Here is a 21,157-nt window from a genome sequence, read left to right as displayed (position 1 = left end):
TATCCTGTTATCCTCTGTGTGTTTGGCTATGTCTTTTTTTTTTTTTTAATGAGTTTTGAGTACAAGCTGTTTGGATTAGAGGTTTAGACTAATAGAACATGTCACTCAGGGGGTAAATAAATGGTTTGTAGTTCATATAGTTTGCAAAAAAAAATGTAATTGATTCCTGATTTTTAATTTATTCCTGAATAAGTACATATACAGTGATAGGCCTTAAAAACGTACTAATTACTTATTTGTCTAAATAAGTATTTGCAGTTAAATAACCTCAATATTTGCTTCATTTAAAATATTTCTTATAGGAAATATGAGAGATAAATGCGGTGTTTGTCTTAGGAAAGTCTGTCTAGTTTTTAAAGCTCATCTCTATACATGTATGTTTATAGGGCCAAAGTCGCACCAGCATGGAGAGAGTAATTGTACAACCCCAGAGTGCACACGTGTTAAGTAAGCTGCAACTTTACAGTTGTGCCACCTTTGGGGCACTTTTCTGCCTTAATACTGACCTTTTAACAATAGAATGTAAATAATTTAGATTAGAGAGACAAAGTGGGTAAGGTAAACTTTTATTGGACCAATTTCTGCTGGTGAGAGAGACAAGCTTCTGAATTTACACAGAACTCTTCTTCAGATCTGGGGAAGAGTTCTGTGTAAGCTCATAAGCTTGTCTTTCTCCCCAACAGAAGTTGGTTCAGTAAAATATATTATCTCACCCATCTTGTCTCGCTAATATGCTGGGACCAATGCTGCATACAACCATTTAGATTGTCCACTGACAGTATCAGATTGGTGGTATGACCTACTAGATCTCTCTGCTGCACTAGTAAGATGATAGCCTAGACTGCTGTTGTGCACACAGAGAAAACCTGGAAGAGCAATTCAGGCTTTTTCTGCAGATTTCAGGTATTTGCATGGTCTGTTGGTACAGAGAGAGTGGCAACATCAGCTATGCTGCTCTGCTAGTAGCTGAGTAAAGGCATTGGTAGATTTGCTAAAATGCTGGGCTGGACTAGGCTGCTCTTCACATGCATTCTGTGGGAACCTGGAGGAAGGGAACGCATCACAAAAGCTGCTTAAAAAGGAAAGTCAACAGATTCTGATTACTGAAAATCCAAAGCATTAGAAGAGGAAGTTCTTATGTTATAAAGTTCTCTATAGTGGAGAAGAGTAAGCCTAAGGCTGCTCTCAGATGGAGGTAAACTGGGGTCAGATAAGGTGCTGCATGGAAAAAACCCTAAACTGCCTCCATAATGGTAGAACAAGCAGACCTAAGCCATTAGTAGTGTCTAGACCTGTAGATGCCTATATATGAGAAATAATGTTAAATTTTGTAGGTTAGCTGACATAGCATTGGAGCATCTTTTCTTTTTAATGAGCATCTCATAGATCACACCAAGACATACTGATCACACCTTGCTTTGCTTCTTTCTGTGGCCAAGAAATCAGACACTCTCTAGGAAGTGCCCAGTCACCATTTTTCTTCATTATTATCTCTTCAGTGGTATCAATTGGTATTGTTTAGAAAGGCTGTCTCCCCCTAACTCTGTCTACAGGGATTGTAAATTATTCAGCTGTAATGTCTTGACATGAACATTATTAGTGTCATTGGATTCTTAGGGCATTGGAATTAATGGTGGAGAAGGTAAAGAAGATCCTTGGTTCTCTCTATTCAGGCAGGGCTGGATTTACACCTTATGCACCCCTAGGCACAGCATCTTCAGTACCTGCTCTCCCCCCACCTACAGCTGACCTTTGTGTTTTAGAAAGGTAAGGCACCCGTAGGCACATGCCTGCTGTGCCTAATTGGAAATCTGACCCTACTCAGGAAGACTTGGTATTGTCTTAAGTGTTTGCAAATATGAATTATCTATATTTTTTTCCTTTTTCCCTTTGACTTGCTCTTATTAAGACATAATTGTGAGAGAGGTGTAGCATGATAAATACTATAGTATTAGTTACAAACAGGGCTGAACCAAAACCCTGAAGTTTGGGAAAGTTTGACTCTGCTGCCTATATCTACTATAAATAAGAAGCTGTTGATAAGTAAATATAATATGTTGAAGAAATAGCTGATGATTTAGTTATTCTATATTTGCAGCTATAAAAGTGAGACAAACAAATGACTATAGACGGAATTTATTTAATAGCTGGCTGTTCAGAAGATATTTCAGTATACTTAATATGAATAAAGGAAAAGGTTGAGAGGTGGGAAATACAAGCAATATGTATCTCACAAGTATAGATTAATATTTGAAAACATCTGCCCTCAATTGAGTTTGTATATTCTAAAAAGGATGGAGGAGACACCTTGTAGAATGATTTATGACCATGATTATACTATTATCAGTGGAAAAACACTGCAATTTACAACAGTTGTGTTGTAATATTTATATTTACAGAAAGGAGATCATATTTACTCCCTATATTCAAAGGTGTGTAGCCTCTGCTTAAGGATTAGTATAGACTTTGTTTGGGAGGCACTTGTTTTAGATGACAAGTAAAGCGCATTGCAATTGTTTTGATTTTTTTTATTTGTAGACCACCATCAAAAGAGCATTAAATTGTACACACTCTGGTCAGATTATTTGTTTATCATCATTCTTTAAATAAAATGCACACAGTGAGGTTCAAGTACTCTACATGAGATTAAATAAATAGTCTTCATTAAATAATATATAAAAGAGAAAATTGAACAGAAATTCTTCTGGGAAAATTAACTTTCTCTTTTCCAGTCTTAGAATATTAGTATTTGAAGAGCAGCATTATGTTTGTTGCTCTTGGTTAATGTAATGTGACTATCAACAAAATACTGCTGCGTTTGAATATTAAGAATTGCTGGAACTGAGAAGGATGGAATTTCATACTGTAGATGCAAATTTATATGTTGTGTGGACTTACATTATCAGTTGGAATTCTAGGGTCTATATCATTATGAACCTAGTGAAGGTCCCTGGTACTAGATCCTTGAAACCTGGTTGCCATGTGCAAAGTGGCTGCAGTTTTAGTTATGGGCCTGTAGCAAGGTGGAGCACTCACCGCCGCGGCACCTCCTGCTGGTCGTCTGGGAATTAGCTCAATTCCAGCACTCGGAGAGCCTCCTGCTAGCCGCTGTCTCTCCTGCCTCAGGCCCCCGTGTCCCTCCTGCACCCCGGTGCCCTTTTATCTTGGGGTGCTGCTCCACAGCAGCCCCCAACACTCTGGGTCTCCCTCTCCCCATTTGCCCACCTTGCCTCAGTGGCTACTGCCACTCATCATCTAGTCCCCTTTCTCAGAGGCAAACTGCAGTCTGTAATGGCCACTCATTATTGGCAAGGGGGTTGGACCAGCTGCCTCTGCCTATCCCCGGGCTGCACCTCTGCAGCTCCAGTACCTGCTTATGCTTTTAACAAGGCCTCAGCCTGGGGAGTTGCCAGGCTGGAGCTCCCCAGCTCCTCTTGCCCTTCTCCAGCACTGCTCTGCTTCAGGTACACTGTGCTCCCAGGCAGCTAGGTCCTTCTCACTCCAAGGCTAGAGTGAGACTGACCCAGTTTCTCCCTTACCCCTTATATCAGGGCCAGCTGTGGCCACCTCCCCAATCAGCCTACCCTTTTCCCTAGGAGCGGGGTAACCCTTTTCCTTTTTGCCCCTCTATAGGGCTGTAGGGAGTCAGCAGCGTCGAACAGCAGCTGAGGTGACTGAACAGGTCATCCTCGAACAATTTGTGCACATCCTGCCGACCCAGGGGAGGGCCTGGGTGTTGCGGCACCGGCCACAAAGTCTGAGCATGGCCGTCGCGCTTATGGAGGACTTTCTCGAGGCAGAGGCCCCGATAGGACCAGCCGCCCGCCCCCCAAACCCTGGACCCAATGCACAGAAACTTGAAAGGAGGGGGGCCCACCTTCCAAACCAACGCACCCCACTGTACCCGACAACCAGATGGCGGCAGGACCGATTTTTCCCAATGCCCCGAGTCCACACCGCGTTACACCCCTGGATGCTTAACCCGACCACCGGGCCCCAGCCATCCCTGCAGCCCCACCGATGCACCCACGCGGCCGGGGTGCCCAGAGGTAGGACCTTGCTTTTGATGTGTCGAGTACCGTCATTTGCAACGGGGCTGTCTGCGATGGCCTGCAACTTTGGCCTGGTGTGCACTGGGGAGCGACGGGCCCATCCGCCCTCCGTGGCCAAACTGACAGCTCCCATGGGAGTTGCCGGAATCCACGTGGTTGGTCTAGTTGATTCAGGCTGTGGGCAGACCCTTGTCCATCAGGCGCTCTTCTCAGACACCGAGTGGACCATTGGGGAAGTACGGATTCAGTGCATCCACGGAGACGTAAAATCGTACCCCACGGTTCAGGTCCCCATCACGGTGAACGGAGCAACTCAGTTAATGAACGTGGCAGTGGCGTCATCCCTCACCTATCCAGTGATCCTGGGCCGCAACTGGCCAGACTTCGTCGAGGTGCTCCAATCCCTACCCACCAAAGAGGTGTTCGAGGGAGCTCCCACCTGAGAGGATGACAGGCCCTGACTCGAGGTCCGACCCTGGAGTTGACCCAGGTCCCACCCCCGGGCAGGATGGCCTGGAAACGGCTGGTCCCCCTCCTGACCTGGTGGACTTTAGCCAAGATCAAAGGGAGGACCCTATGCTACAGTTTGCCTATGAGTAGCTGGCCCGGGTGGACGGTGAGGTCGTGGAGGTGCGATGCACCACCCAATAGCCTAGGTTTGAACTCAACCACGAGCTGCTCTACCGCCTTGACTGAGACCCCCAGACCCAAGAGGTCTGGACCCAACTCGTGGTCCCCCGCATCCATCATCGGGCTGTCCTGAAGCTTGCACATGACATCCCAGCTGCCGGCCATTTAGGGCAGGAAAAAACTGTGGCCAGGGTCCACCGTGAGGTGAGGGATTACTGTGTGTCGTGCCGGACTGCCAACATGCAGCCCTGGCAGGGGTACGGAAGGCCCCCCGGTCCCTTTACAGTCGTAGGTGTACCATTTGAGCGGGTAGCAATGGACCTGGTCAGGCCTTTTCCAAAAAGTAAGGCGGCCATCAATACATCCTGGTCCTGATGGACTATGCCACCCACTTCCCCGAAGCCGTCCCCTTAAGAAGTATCACCGCCCGCACTATTGCTCCGGAGCTCATGAAGATCTTCGCAAGGGTGGGCTTCCCACAGGAAATACTCACTGATCAAGGGACCAACTTCACTTCTAAGCTGTTCCGTCAGGTGTGTGCCCTATTGGGGATTAAGAAATTGCAGACCTTGGTCTACCATCCCCAGACTGACGGATTGGTCGAATGGTTTAACTGGACCCTGAAGGGAATGTTGAGGCGTTTCCCCACCCAGGACCTCCGCCAGTGGGACCAGCTGCTCCCTCCTTTACTCCTGGCAATTCGAGAAGTCCCACAGGCGTCCACGAAGTTCTCCCTGTTGGAGCTCCTCTATGGGCAGCAACCCCGCGGGGTGTTGGACCTCTTGAGGCTGCTGGCTAAATAGAGAATGCGACCAGCTGGTGAGAGTTTGCGGATTTAGTGGAGAATCTCCTGCAGTGATACTACTAACTCCAGTAAAAAGAAAGGAGGACTTGTGGCACCTTAGAGACTTAACAAATTTATTTGAGTAGAAGCTTTCGTGAGCTACAGCTTACTTCATCGGATGCATTCAGTGGAAAATACAGTGGGGAGATTTATGTACACGGAGAACATGAAACAATGGGTTTCGAGAGTGATCAGGTAAGGTGAGCTATTAACAGCAGGAGAGTGGGGGAAAAAACCTTTTGTAGTGATAATCAAGGTGGGCCATTTCCAGCAGTTGACAAGAACGTCTGAGGAACAGTGGGGGTGGGGGAATAAACATGGGGAAATAGTTTTACTTTGTGTAATGACACATCCACTCCCAGTCTTTATTGAAGCCTAAGTTAATTTTGTCCCGTTTGCAAATTAATTCCAATTCAGCAGTCTCCCCTTGGAGTCTGTTTTTGAAGGTTTTTTGTTGAAGAATTGCCACTTTTAGTCTGTAATCAAGTGACCAAAGAGATTGAAGTGTTCTCCGACTGGTTTATGAATGTTATAATTCTTGACGTCTGATTTGTGTCCATTTATTCTTTTACGTAGAGACTGTCCAGTTTGACCAGTGTACATGGCAGAGGGGCATTGCTGGCACATGATGCTGGCATATATCACATTGGTAGATGTGCAGGTGAACGAGCCTCTGATAGTGTGGCTGGTGTGATTAGGCACTATGATGGTGTCCCCTGAATAGATATGTGGACACAGTTGGTGACGGGCTTTGTTGCAAGGATAGGTTCCTGGGTTAGTGGTTCTGTTGTGTGGTGTGTGGTTGCTGGTGAGTATTTGCTTCAGGTTGAGGGGCTGTCTGTAAGCAAGGACTGGCCTGTCTCCCAAGATCTGTGAGAGTGATGGGTCATCTTTCAGGATGGGTTGTAGATCCTTGATGATGCGTTGGAGAGGTTTTAGTTGGGGGCTGAAGGTGATGGCTAGTGGCGTTCTGTTATTTTCTTCGTTGGGCCTGTCCTGTAGTCGGTAACTTCTGGCTCCTCTTCTGGCTCTGTCAATCTGTTTCTTCACTTCAGCAGGTGGGTATTGTAGTTGTAAGAACGCTTGACAGATATTTTGTAGGTGTTTGTCTCTGTCTGAGGGGTTAGAACTAATGCGGTTGTATCGTAGAGCTTGGCTGTAGACAATGGATTGTGTGGTGTGTTCTGGATAAAAGCGGGAGGCATGTCGGTAGGAATAGCGGTCAGTAGGTTTCCACTATGGATGTAGAAGCCCTCTACACCAATGTTCCACATAAAGATGGACTACAAGCCATCAGGAACACTATCCCCGATAATGTCACGGCAAACCTGGTGGCTGGGTCCAGATGATGAAGATGTCATCAATATAGCGCAAGTAGAGTAGGGGCATTAGGGGACGAGAGCTGAGGAAGCGTTGTTCTAAGTAGCCATAAAAATGTTGGCATACTGTGGGGCCATGTGGTACCCATAGCAGTGCCGCTGATTTGAAGGTATACATTGTCCCCAAATGTGAAATAGTTATAGGTGAGGACAAAGTTCAGCCACCAGGTTTGCCGTGACATTATCGGGGATAGTGTTCCTGATGGCTTGTAGTCCACCTTTATGTGGAACGTTGGTGTAGAGGGCTTCTACATCCATAGTGGAAACCTACTGACCGCTATTCCTACCGACATGCCTCCCGCTTTCATCCAGAACACACCACACAATCCATCGTCTACAGCCAAGCTGTACGATACAATCGCATTTGTTCTAACCCCTCAGACAGAGACAAACACCTACAAAATATCTGTCAAGCGTTCTTACAACTACAATACCCACCTGCTGAAGTGAAGAAACAGATTGACAGAGCCAGAAGAGGAGCCAGAAGTTACCGACTACAGGACAGGCCCAACGAAGAAAATAACAGAACGCCACTAGCCATCACCTTCAGCCCCCAACTAAAACCTCTCCAACGCATCATCAAGGATCTACAACCCATCCTGAAGGACGACCCATCACTCTCACAGATCTTGGGAGACAGGCCAGTCCTTGCTTACAGACAGCCCCTCAACCTGAAGCAAATACTCACCAGCAACCACACACCACTCAACAGAACCACTAACCCAGGAATCTATCCTTGCAACAAAGTCTGTCGCCAACTGTGCCCACATATCTATTCAGGGGACACCATCATAGTGCCTAATCACATCAGCCACACTATCAGAGGCTCGTTCACCTGCACATCTACCAATGTGATATATGCCAGCATCATGTGCCAGCAATGCCTCTCTACCATGTACATTGGTCAAACTGGACAGTCTCTACGTAAAAGAATAAATGGACACAAATCAGATGTCAAGAATTAGAACATTCATGAACCAGTCGGAGAACAGTTCAGTCTCTCTGGTCACTCAATTTCTGATCTCAAAGTGACTATTCTTCAACAAAAAAACTTTGAAAACAGACTCCAACAAGAGACTGCTGAATTGGAATTAATTTGCGAATTGGATACAATTAACTTAGGCTTGAATAGAGACTGGGAGTGGTTGCGTCATTATATTAAATAAAACTTTTCCCCCTTGTTTATTCTCCCCGCCCCCCCCCAACTGTTCCTGAGACATTCTTGTTAACTCCTGGAAATGTGCTGGAAATGGCCCACCTTGATTATCACTTCAAAAGGTTTTCTCTCCCCCCACCCCACTCTCCTGCTGGTAATAGCTCATCTTAAGTGATCACTCTCCTTACAATGTGTATTTTTTCATGTTCTGTGTGTATATAAAATCTCCTCACTGTACTTTCCACTTTATGCATTCGATGAAGTGAGGTGTAGCTCACGAAAGCTTATGCTCAAATAAATTGGTTAGTCTCTAAGGTGCCACAAGTACTCCTTTTCTATAAGCATATTACCTTGATGGGATGATGTGCGTCCTCCCTGGGGCCAGTGCTTTGTGACCACCCTGCTAGAAATCTTCAAACTAATACTGTTGTAGAGATCTGAATAACTGTTCAACCTACTGACAAATGTAAGGGCCGAGAAGCAATTGGAGATAGTTGAGGAGAAGACGCCAGTTGTCAGGTTGCTAATGACTCTATGTACTGCAGCACACATTCCTCTGTGCCATATGGGTGGCTGGCATTCCAGATCCTGAATTTGCACAAAATTATTAACACTTTTTTCATAGCTCTACAACATACATTGAGCCAGTGAGTTCCATAGTGCTAGAAGTAGAAGCTTCTGGTGCCAGCTCCCAAAATCCATCCCTATGGCAATGAGACAATGCATCTGCTATGCTGTTATGAACCCTGGGCACATGCTTGGAAGAGGAGCAAATGTTAAGGCTTAAACATTGTAGCCATACCCATACCAACCTTATGACCCTCTATGATCTGGCAATTGATAATGTATCACTACCATGTCGTTGCACTCAAATAACATGCTTTTATTAGCAAACTCCATTCCCAAAATGGCCACTGTAACCAAAATGGGGAAAAATTCCAGAAATTTCATGCCCCATGCTATCCTTTTGTGTGTCCAGGAGTAGGGCCATTGCTGAGTGCAAAACCCATCACTCCCAAAGCATCCAAGTGGATTTTTAAATCAGCCTGCAGTAACCATTCCTCTCTTCATAATGACACACCTCCAAATCCTTCTCCATCTCTCTTGTAACTCTTATAAAATGGTGAGGTCATTCTATGCCTGTGATGGCTGCTGTCAGTCAGGCACCGAATGCCTGCCCCGAGGCTACTACCTGGCAGACAAAGTTAAAGTGCTCTATAATAAATTGCAGCTCACAGTGTAACTCACTTGGTTCCGACACCTCTCCTAGTACCGATACCTCTCCCAATAGCTCCTGAAGCTTATCCTGAGTTGCGATATGCCAGCCCTCTTGTCGAGCTTGATCCGCAGGTAGGTTAGTGTAGTGGAACGTCCCTATGTTTTTCCTCCACTAGGGGTAACCCCAATTTTTTAGCAAGAATCTGAAAGGTGTCTAACAGCTTAACACACTCATCCAACTTTACCCTGCCCATCAACAAAAAATCATCTAAATCATACACTACTTGCCGTAATCCAGATTCCCGCATTACTGCCCAGTGTATCAATGTACTAAATTTTTGAAATGCAGACCACGATATTGCACATTCCATTGGCATATCTTTATCAAAATAAAATTGTCCCTAGAAAGATAAATCCAAAAAATTGAAGTCCAACAGATTCACTGGCAGCAGTCAAAAAGCAGACTTGATATCACACTCAGCCATCATTTCCCTTGAATCACAAGACCTAACCATGCACATGGCCTCATTAGTAGAGGAATAGCGCATCGAACACAAAGGTGGGTCTATTCCGTCATCAACTAAGTTACCCCATGGGTATAACAGATGATGAATTAATCCATATTTACCCAGGTTGCCAAGGCAACCTTAATTCAGCCCCCTTGTGTGTATACTTTAAGATATAGTCTCTAATTACATGATTAATTACAGTTTTTTCCACAGGACCTCTGCCTTATCCATTGCATAAGACAGATGGTGCTGACTGAATGGGCAATTATTTATTTCTTTTTAGGTTCATCATTCAGTGTGTGACACACGCCTCATTTACTACATGTCATCCAGACTTTGCACTGAATACAGAATTATTAATGTTCTGATGGGCTTTACTGTGTGCTCTCATTGTAGCACTGAATGCATCACAAACAATTAATAGATTTATTTTCACAACCCCCCTGTGAGTTAGGATTTACTATTGTCCCCATATTACAGATGGGGAGCTGAGGCACAGATATTAAAGCAAAAATTGTCAAAGATAGCCACTAATTTTGAGCATCTAAATGTTACTTGGTTCAGGAAGAACATTGATAGGAATTTACTAGATTCTCCCTGGCTGGCAACTCTCACAACACAATGACAGTTAAAACAGGAGTTTTCTCCCTCTCCTCTCTGGTGATCAAAATGAAAAAAAATCCGCTCCAAATTTCAGGGTTTTTTTGCCACCACCCGCCTTTCTCCCCCCCCCACTTTTTAAATCCATGGTCTGGCTCTGAACTGTCTGTCTCATGAGCACCAGCACTAAAAAGGCTTGGAACTCCTAAAGGTGGCATTGGCCTGAATGCCGAGATGGATGATCGCAATAGTTGCAAACTCTGGGATTATTTGCATAAATCTCTTCTCTTTTCTGTTCTCAGTTCTGCAACTCTTTCTGGTGGAGACACAATATTGTTGGGCTCTTTGTTTCCAAGAGGCAGGCTGATTATTGCCTTGATAGGTTAACCTGCTACACAAAGCCAGTAAAGATATACCCGTGCTAATTGGAAGGCCACAGATACATCATGTCTTATAACTGATATCCTGGCCTTCATAGATCTCACAAAGGTTTTAACCTGCTCATCAGAAAGGGTGTTTTCCAAGTGCTAGAAATAATTGGTTTCTCTGCAATCCTCCTCAGTCTAATTTGATTCTTTCATGATGGCATGAAGGCTACAGTCCAATATGCTGGTAATCAGCTTGACAGCTTTGAAATCTGCAATGGTGTCAAACACTCATGTGTTTTGGCACCAACACTCTTCAGTATATTCTTCTGTTTGCTTCTTTGTCATGCTTTATCACCTAGCACTGAATGTATACATCTCCATACAAGATCAGATGGAAAACTTTTCAACACTACCTGTCTAAGAGCAAAAAGCATATCAAACACTTGGTGATAGGAGAACTTCTTTTTAACAATGACACAGTGCTTGTTGCACACAGTAAAGAGGAGCTCCAGCAACTTTGCAATTGCTTTGCACTAGATGATGATGAGTTTGGACTATTAATTATGGCACAAGGTGTGTTGACTGCACCAAAAGTTTCAATAGCTAACGCCACACTAGAAGTCATGCACACATTCTTCTATCTAGGATCAACTGTATCAAATAACTTATTTCTTTATGACAAGATTAGTTCTCACTTGGGCAGGCAGCTGCCACATTTAGCTAACTGATCAACTGTGTGTGGGATAACAGGAAGTGAACATTGAACACCAAGATATAGATCTACAAGACGTTTCTGAGCATGCTGCTATGTGGGGGCGAGACCTGGACTGTGTACAGTAGAGTCGAGAGAAAGCTAAACACCTTCCACGCCCACTGTCTTCATCATATTCTAAATGTCAAGTGGGAAACCAAAGTTCCTGACATTGAAGCACTTGAGAAAATAAAATTGCCAAGTCTAATTACTGTTCTCAAACACAGATGTCTCTGTTGGCTTGGTCATCTGCACCAGATGGACACATTCCAAAGGATCTCCTGTATGGAGAACTTTCAGATGCCTTAAGGCCACTGAGATGACTCTGTCTCAGGTTTAAGGACGTTTTCAAGAGGTACTTGAAAACTTTTAACATCGACACCGCAAGCTGGGAAGATGTAGCTAGCAACAGGCTATGCTGGAGGGCTATGCTGTACCAGGGGGTCTGAGGCTGAAGAGAGGTGGTTGAGAGAAAGGAAAGCGAAGAGAGTAAAGAGGAAAGTGCATTAAGCCTTAAGCACTAGTCGTGCGATGGCTTCATCCTCTGGCCCCGTATTTAATGGCTGCACTGTTTGTGGCAAGAACTGTCACTGGGAATTGGGCTTTCTAGCCACTTGAAAGCTGCAGCATAGTAAGTGAACTGCTTTCGCACTTACCACGTCGTTTTTCCAGACGGACAGTTGTGTAGCCACAGAAATTTTGCAATGCATTTATTTCAGCAATTGAATAATGAACAGTATCTAGTTTACTGAAAGCAGAATAACTGAATTTTTTCTAATTTGGTATCCATTTCTGTTTAAATTTAGTTGAAATTGAAATAACTACAAGACGTCTAGAATATTTCAGGATATATACATGTACTCAAAGATAAAATATTTATTATATCATATGGATTAAATCCCAAATCATTCATGTACAGTATTGCTGTGCCAAAATTATTTGATGCATATAATGCTTCTAAAGCAAAATTCAATAAATGCTGTAATCTCCCTGGAATGGCATTTGAAAAAACTCATAAATTTAGAGTACACAGTTAAGTCAGTGAATTCAAATTAATGAAATGGCTTCCCACACAAGCACCATAGTAATTTACATATTAATTTCCGCTGATGTTTTTTTAGGGATGTAACAGACTTGTACTAGTCATATTCGATAAAATACAACAGATTGTGAAACAACAAACAGTGAGCAGTTGGGTATGATTTATCTTCTGTTCCATCAGATCCTTATTTTTCCCTGAAAATGCTTTATCTACATTATTAATGTCTGACAATTGTTTTATATTTTATGCCCTGAAGCAGAATATTTCTTTATTTTGCATATTGGCTGCTTTCGTAACAAATTACATTTATTTTTCATATTATGACAAACATAATAACATAGAAAATAAATCAAGACATGTAGAGATGGGCACTAATGCTAAGCAGTTATATGTTAGTGGGCAAAAGATGTACTTATTTTAGGATGCAGAATAGAAATGTAATTTCCATTGGTTATCCTATACTTCCATTCAATACCATTGTGTTTGTTTTACCCCTGACTTCGAAAGTTTCCCCACAAATGTGGGGAAAGAATGATGTGGTGCCAGCGTGAAATGTGCTAGCAAGGTATTTTCTTCAGAAGATAGCTTACCTCAGCTCATTTCTAGTAACCTCCTACAGAAGTCAGGTCTCTTGTCAAATGAATTTTCTTGTACAGTACTACTTGTTTTCTAGGCATTTCTCCAACTGAGTGGCTTTATAGAATAGGTTAAGTTTTATGGGAAAAGTGCTTGTTGTGAAACGATAGGTCGGGCTCCATACAAAATCTTTAGATAATCTGAAATTGCTAAAGCTTTAAAATATCTATGATGAAAAAATAAAAGAAAATGCTGTAAGCTTAAATGACAGCTAAATGTCAAGTAAGGTAAAGATCAGTGTTGTTTTGTTTACTTAATGAATGTCTCAGCATTACATGAACATTCAAGCACTTCCTGACATGTAATAGCCATCCTCTAGAGGAGCAGCACTATATATATCTTATTTAGATCTGCACTTTGGTGGGGGTGGGGGTCACACAAAGACACTGGGAATCTGAAAAAGATCCCAGGAATGAAATACCCTACTCCTCTGCTGATGTGAACCTCTTAGGAGAAGGACATTTCATAAAATGTCCCACACTGAAAAGAGCAAGTAGGGGTGGTATCAACAAATGTTTGGCATTTGTTCATATAACACTTGGTGAAAGGTATTTTGAGAGATTGGGAAGAAGATACAACATGGGTCTTTAAATCCATTTTGTCCATGAAATGTTCTGTTGGCTTTTGTTTTTCTGGTATCGAATCATTAATAGAATTTTTTTTTCCCCTTTGGCTCAAAAGATTTTATATCTCATCTCTTTTTACTATTTGTCATTTTATAACACATTTTTATTATGAGACTAACTTTTGAATTTCAAACAGAAAATACTTAATAAGTTTTAGGGCAGTCAATGAATTGCAGTTAATGCACACGATTAACTAAAAAAAAATTATCGCGATTAAAAAAATTAAACACGATTAATCGCAGCTTTAAACGCATGTTAAACAATAGAATCCCAATTGAAATGTATTAAATATTTTGGATGTTTTTCTACATTTTCAAATATATTTATTTCAGTTACAACACCAAATACAAAGTGTACAGTGCACACTTTATATTATTTTTATTAAAAATATTTGCACTGTAAAAATGATAAACAAAAGAAATAGTATTTTTCAATTTACCTCATACAAATACCATAATGCAATCTCTTTATCATGAAAGCGGAATTTACAAATTTACAGGTTTTTTTGTTACATAACTGCACTCAAAAACAAAACTATGTCAGAGCCTACAAGTCCACTCAATCCTACTTCTTGTTCAGCCAATCACGAAGAGCAACAAGTTTGTTTACATTTACGGGAGATAATGCTGCCCACTTCTTATTTACAATGTCACCAGAAAGTGAGAACAGGTGTTTGCATGGCACTTACGTAGCTGGTATTCCAAGGTATTTCCGTGCAGATCTGCTAAACATCCATATGCGCCTTCATGCTTCGGCTACCATTCCAGAGGACATGCTTCCATGCTGATGACGCTCGTTAAAAAAATGATGTGTTAATTAAATTTGTGACTGAACTGCTTGGGAGAGAATTGTATGTCTCCTGCTCTGTTTTACACCCGCATTCTGCCATATATTTTATGTTATAGCAGTCTCGGATGATAACCCAGCATGTTGTTCCTTTTAAGAACACTTTCACTGCAGATTTGACAAAACGCAAAGAAGGTACCAATGTGAGATTTCTAAACATAGCTACAGCACTCGACCCAAGATTTAAGAATCTGAGGTGCTTTCCAAAATCTGATTGGGACAGGGTGTGGAGCATGCTTTCAGAAGTCTTAAAAGAGCAACATGCCAATGTGGACACTACAGAACCCGAACCACCAAAAAAGAAAATCAACCTTCTGCTGGTGGCACCTGACTCAGATGATGACAATGAACATGTGTTGGTCTGAACGGCTTTGGATTGTTATCGAATAGAACCCATCATCAGCATGGATACGTGTCCTCTGGAATGGTGGTTGAAACATGAAGGGACAAATGAATCTTTAGCGCATCTGGGATGTAAATCTCTTGGAACACCGGCTACAACAGTGCCATGTGAATGTCTGTTCTCACTTTCACATGACGTAAATAGGAAGCGGGCAGCATTATCTCCTGCAAAATGTAAACAAACTTGTTTGTCTGAACGATTGGCTGTACAAGAAGTAGGACTGAGTGGACTTGTAGGCTCTAAAGTTTTACATTGTTTTATTTTTGAATGCAGTTATTTTTTGTACATAGTTCTACATTTGTAAGTTCAACTTGCATGATAAAGAGATTGCACTACAGTACTTTTATTAAGTGAATTGAAAAATACTATTTATTTTATTTTTACTGTGCAAATATTTGTAATAAAAATAAAATATAAAGTGATCACTGTACACTTTGTATTCTGTGTTGTAATTGAAATAAAAGTATTTTTTAAAATGTGGAAAACAGCCAAAATATTTATATAAATAGTATTCTATTATTGTTTAAGAGCACGATTAATCATGATTACATTTTTTAATCACTTGACAGCTCTATTTTTTATATATTGGGCGGCTGTAAAAAGAATAGAAAAGCTTAATTGCATTTGAAATACATATTAGGTAAACTAGGGAACTAGGCAAACTTCTGGCTGAACATTGTACAATTCCACAGTATAGAGACTGACAACCATATTTTACTGAGCTATTAGACACAGTGCATCAGAGTGAATTTTAGAAACTAATAATACCTTATGTGTAATCCACCTCCCACATATTCTAATTATTTACAAATAAAAGGCATCCCTGGTTACCCAGAAGGCTTAATCTCAATTTCACTTAGTTGCCTATAATGGTAAACTGTTTCAGAGTAATACAGTTATTAGTTTACCCTTGCAACTTTCATTAACTATTCATAATTGCTGATCCTTCTTGATGTTTGTGAGATCAGTGAGTAACAGTTTCTCTACTAGATAAAAACACAGTTCAGTGCAATGTGAACAGAAAGATGTAAATTAGACTAATGTGAAAACTAAATATTTCTAGCATTTAAACATTATTTTCTTCCTGTGTAGACAGAATGTAAAAGTCAGTTGGCTTCTTTATCTCCTTGTAGGGCTTTGTCAGCATAATTTGCATATTAATTTGTGTATTTTTCTTTTTTGATTTATTCCATATAGCATGGCTTCCTGCACTAACCAAAGGTGGAGTTTATTGGATACATCCTGTAAAAGAGCCAGATGGCTGAGTGTTAAATATCCAGGTTTTATAAGCAGCTTCCATGTGCCTATAAAACATCATCTCTGAGAGTTCATTAGGTGGTAAGCTTTCAAATGCCATTAGGCTGAGCAGATGGATATCAGGTCTAGTCTTTGCACAGATAATGGATAAAATTGCAGAGACTAAAGAATGCTTTTTCTATGAATACAAGGTAGAGCTCAGGAAAAGAGTAAGCCAAATAATTACCAATTATGATGATGATTTTGTTGATGACGGCTATGAGGACAGTGCAATTTTCTAAAGATTTCTAATTTGGTGGGGGAAAATGGTACATATCCTTTACTGTGAATATAATATGAATGATACATATCTATATGTAAGTTTCATATTGTTGCTTTCTATACAGTACCGCACAGAATCATAATAGTCAAATGGTTATGTCTCCATAATGGTCACCTTAAGTTTGAACAGGAGGGGTAGGTTGGGTTTTTTTCAGTAGGGAGTCACAAATCAGGCTAATTACATTTCATCATGTCCTGTTATACTCACAGTCATTTAGTATATCTAAATACAATTTTTACTAGAGCAGAGTGTCCTTTAGATTTGTTTTAAAGGCCCACATTTCCAGAAAGATAAAACACTCAAGAACAGTGACAGTAAAAACAAAAAGAGAAAACTAACATGCTTACAAATGTTTTCTTCCCACAAAGGTGCTCTTTTTCAGTATTAGTTGGATTCATAATATGGTGAGGGACCTGAAGCTCTTAAGATGGAAGTTATTTGGAAACACATTTGAATTAATGTAGGTTTTATCTAAATTGAATTGTTTTGTAACTTCTCTAGGAAATCAACCACATACAGGAATATTTAAAATGAACTTGGGAATGGTGATCATTAATAACATAGACTACAAAAGACTTTTCTGAAATTCATTCTTAAATATCTGGAAAATTCAGTGATATTTATTCTAACCAAATATTATCTTTGGGTGAAGTTAAAATGTGAATTTTGAGATCATTACAACTTTTATTTAATTGGACAAAATTATTTGATGCCAAGCCTCTACCTTTCCCTACCCACTAGTTTAGGATGCAGGGAATACTGGGTGCATAGCCCCTATTCATCCCCTCTACCCCCATGCTTGAGGTGCAATGTGGGAAGCTCCATTCCATAGAGGCATGTTGCACTTACACTTACTTCATTTTGAAGTCTTGTTAGTCTGCATCGCAAGCTACCTCCAAAATTAGTGTTTCTAATTTGGACTCTGACTTCATACTCTAGGTATTTCCTTCATTTAATCTGTACCCTGCTACTTTTTCCTTTAGCAGCATGTGAACTCCAGCAAGCACTTGGAGCTACTTCTTCACCTGTAATTGTTGTTTGCGTAATTATCCTGGCTTCAACCAGCGTATGGAGTGACTCTTTTTCCAAAATGCATATCCTTCACATGATAGCACTTTGCACTGTCATTGAAGTAATTGGTCAGAAATCCGTTTTACTCTTGATATGAAAATTGTATTGTACATGTCAGTAATGAGACACATACTTCACCAAAATTGTATTTTCTGTTTTGGAGGATAGATTGAACATACAAGCAGATCCCATAAAATATGTCTAGGGCTGTGTTTTGTTTTGCTTTTGCTCATACTTATAACTTAAATGACATACTTATGTACAAAACACTGTGCAAATAGATTTATGAATAAAAGAAGTGAGACAGTTTCTTTGTCCACTAAAGTTTGTTTGAATTTATCACGTTTGATAAAATTTTGCACATACATAAAAAATTATGCACATTTCAAGTGATTTGGGGGAATCTTGATGACAAGATAACATCAAACTAATCAGAGTACAGAAACAATAAGGAAACAATAAGTGGCAGATTGATAAATACATCTAAGTATAAATAAATGAATCACATTTTTGAATTATAGAATTTTCTCCTAGAACATTGAAAGGAGATTCTGTGTAGAACTGCTGAAGATTTAAATAAGCAAATGAGATGTATTCATTGTGTTCTTACCCTAGTTTCTCATGCAAGTATTCCTTATAGATGTTTCCATAAAATTATATATCAGGGATCGGCAACCTTTGGCACGCGGCCCATCAAGGAAATACACTGGCGGGCCGGGGCGGTTTGTTTACCTGCAGCGTCCGCAGGTTCGGCTGATCACAGCTCCCACTGGCCGCGGTTCACTGTTCCAGGCCAATGGGGGCTGCGGAAAGCGGCGGGGGCCAAGGGATGTCTATTTGAGTGTGGCTTTGGAAAAACTATGGATAAATATATAGTCTGGTTTAGATGAAACAGGGATACAAATGTAGTTAAAAAATCAGGCTGTGACCTTAAGGCCACTTTGTCTTTGAAAAATTGGGTATACAGAGGTCTTGCTATCAAGGCCTGAAATTTGCCAACTCTGCTTGCTATGGTTATTGCTATGAGAAAAACCATCTTCTGACAGAGGTGAGAGAGAGACCCTGTAGCTAAAGACTCAAATGGTGGATCCAACGGGGCTGCTAATACTTTGTTAAGGTCCCAGAAAAGAAGTGTCCTTTACCAGAGGGGAGAGACAAACAACACCATTTAGGAATCTGACAACCATGGCGTTACAGAACACTGACTTTCCTTAAACTGGAGAATGGCTTGTTGAGATTGTTGCTAAAGTGGACCCTCAGGGAACTGTTAGAAAGTCCAGAAGTTTTAAGGTGTAACAGATTCTCCGTCTAAAATGTCTTGAATCTTGGTATAGATGGCTAAACTCCCTGAAATGCAGACCGGATCAAGAATCACTTCCATGTAGCCAAGTAAACTGACCTAGTGGACTACTTTCTACTATTAAGCAGGATCTGTTGAACCATCTCTGAACAGCCCTTTTCTGCTTGATCTAACCCAAGGGTTCTCTCTAACTGGGGGTCGGGACCCCTCAGGGGGTCGTGAGGTTATTACATGGGGGGTTGCGAGCTGTCAACCTCCACCCCAAACCCCGCCTTTGCCTCCAGCATTTATAATGGTATTAAATATATTACAAAGTGTTTTTAATTTATAAGGGGGGGAGGTCATACTCAGAGGCTTGCTCTGTGAAAGGGATCACCAGTACAAAAGTTTGAGACCCACTGATCTAACCATTCAACATCCATGCTGTGAGGCACAAGCTGCTCGAGTCTGGATGCCATATTTGACCATGGTCTTGTGACAGAAGTGGAAGAGGACATGCAAATTGTGTTGAGAGCCTGTGAAGATTAGAGAACCAGCACTGTCTTGACCATGCTGATGTAATGAGGATTACCTTGGCGCAACTTGAGGATGATCTGAGGGATTGGGGGAAAAGAATATATTTAGCCTCTGTCCCAGACTCAGCAGAAAAGCGGACCTGGATTGTGACATTCCTGAGAATGAACTGAGATTTCTTCTTGTCCTGTGTTGTGAATAAGTCCCCAGACTGAATTCCCCAGGTACTGAAGATGGTCCTCAGCACACTATTATTTAGGGACCATTCATGATTCCAGGAAAAATTCCTGCTGAAATAGTCAGCCAACTGATTCTGGGAGCCAGCTAAATGAGTGACAATGTTATCTTTGATGCAAAAATGCTAGCACTTCATTGCTTCCTAACAGAACTGATTGGATCAGGCCCCACCTTGTCTGTTTATGTATTACATTGCAGTTGTCCTGTCCTAAGTATCTGAAGCAGCAAGTCGCTGATGTTAGTGAGGAAAGCCTGGCAGGTGTGGCAAATCATTCAGTGCTTAAAGAGTTTGTTATGTAGCAGTGCCTCTTGTTCTGTCCATAATGCTTGGGTTCACAAAGTTGCTAAGAATGCATCCCAGCGTATCACTGAAGTATCAGTAACTATTGCTTTGGCCAAAGAAGGATGAGAATAAAGGCGTACGTCCACATACATTGCTCTGATCTGTCTACCCCACTAGGGACTCTAGGACTGCAGGATGAACCTGGATCAACTTGTCTGGAGGATGGTGATTTTGGGTGACAGACTAACATCAACTACCCCTGAAGAGTGCAGAGATGCAGCTTTGTGTAGTGAATTATATAAGTACATGAGGCCACGTGGCCCAGATGCCTTAAACATAGACTGTGTGATGGAGTGAGACTTGAGAGACAGGAAAAACTGGTGAATTGCTTCAAACCAATCTTGTGGGAGAAAAGCCATTGAATTAGTAGAATTGAGTAGGACCCCAATGAACTCTATTTTCTGTGTTGGAACTAATGTGGACTTTCCCTTGTTCAGTGCAAGATCCAAATGATAGAATAGACATAGTATGAACTGGATGTGGCAGAGAATCTGGCCTTCGGATCTGCCTTGCGCTATCCAATTGTCGAAGTAGGGGAAGACTTGAATCCCCTCCCTCCTCAAATAAGCTGCCACCACTGCCATGTATTTGGTAAATACACACAGAATGGAAGACAGGTTGAAGGGGAGTATTGCCACATGGAAGTAAGCATTGTGAAGACCGAGGGTAGTGAACCAGTCATGATTTAATGAGGGAAGGATTTTTTTCTATGGTGACCATGCAAAATCTCATATATTTTATGGATTTGCTGAGATTCCAAGGTTGAGTATGGTTGTCAAACCCCCATTGGACTCAGGGATCAGAAAATACCATGAATAAAATCTCTTGCTCCTTTCTTCTATGGCCCCTGAAATGAGTAGAGTCTGAATTTATAGAAGGGGTGACTCATGAGATATGTCTGTGAGAGGCACGGGTGAAAGTAGGCTGTTGACAAGGTGGGTGGGTAAAAGGGGCAGCTGCCCCAGGGCCTGGTGATTTAAAAGGGCTCAGGGCTCCCAGCCGCTGTCGCCACTACCACAGCAGCAGCTGAAGCCCTGCCCCCTTTTAAATCGCC

The 21,157-nt window shown here is 41.7% G+C and overlaps 1 protein-coding gene across 20 annotated transcripts in view; it reads left to right on the top strand.

Moving 5' to 3' along the window:
* The window catches only part of IMMP2L (inner mitochondrial membrane peptidase subunit 2), an 852,317-nt gene that overhangs the window by 228,673 nt on the left and 602,487 nt on the right, over positions 1 to 21,157 (top strand). For 10 of the 20 annotated variants that reach the window (XM_073328086.1, XM_073328089.1, XM_073328090.1 and 7 more), the window contains one exon: positions 3,634 to 5,651. The exons of 8 other annotated variants lie outside the window; for them this stretch is intronic. In XM_073328086.1, coding sequence (XP_073184187.1) covers positions 3,634 to 4,495 — 862 coding nt within the window. In that variant the 3' untranslated portion in view covers positions 4,496 to 5,651. Of the gene's footprint in view, positions 1 to 3,633; positions 5,652 to 16,257; positions 18,429 to 21,157 lie in introns of those variants that run through there. 2 more of the 20 variants (XR_012156793.1, XM_073328096.1) reach the window with 2 other exon arrangements.

Source organism: Lepidochelys kempii, chromosome 1, assembly GCF_965140265.1.
Source record: "Lepidochelys kempii isolate rLepKem1 chromosome 1, rLepKem1.hap2, whole genome shotgun sequence".
NCBI lineage: Eukaryota > Metazoa > Chordata > Testudines > Cheloniidae > Lepidochelys > Lepidochelys kempii.
The sequence above is the reverse complement of the archived record's forward strand: the minus strand, read 5'-3'. Positions and strand labels throughout refer to the sequence as shown.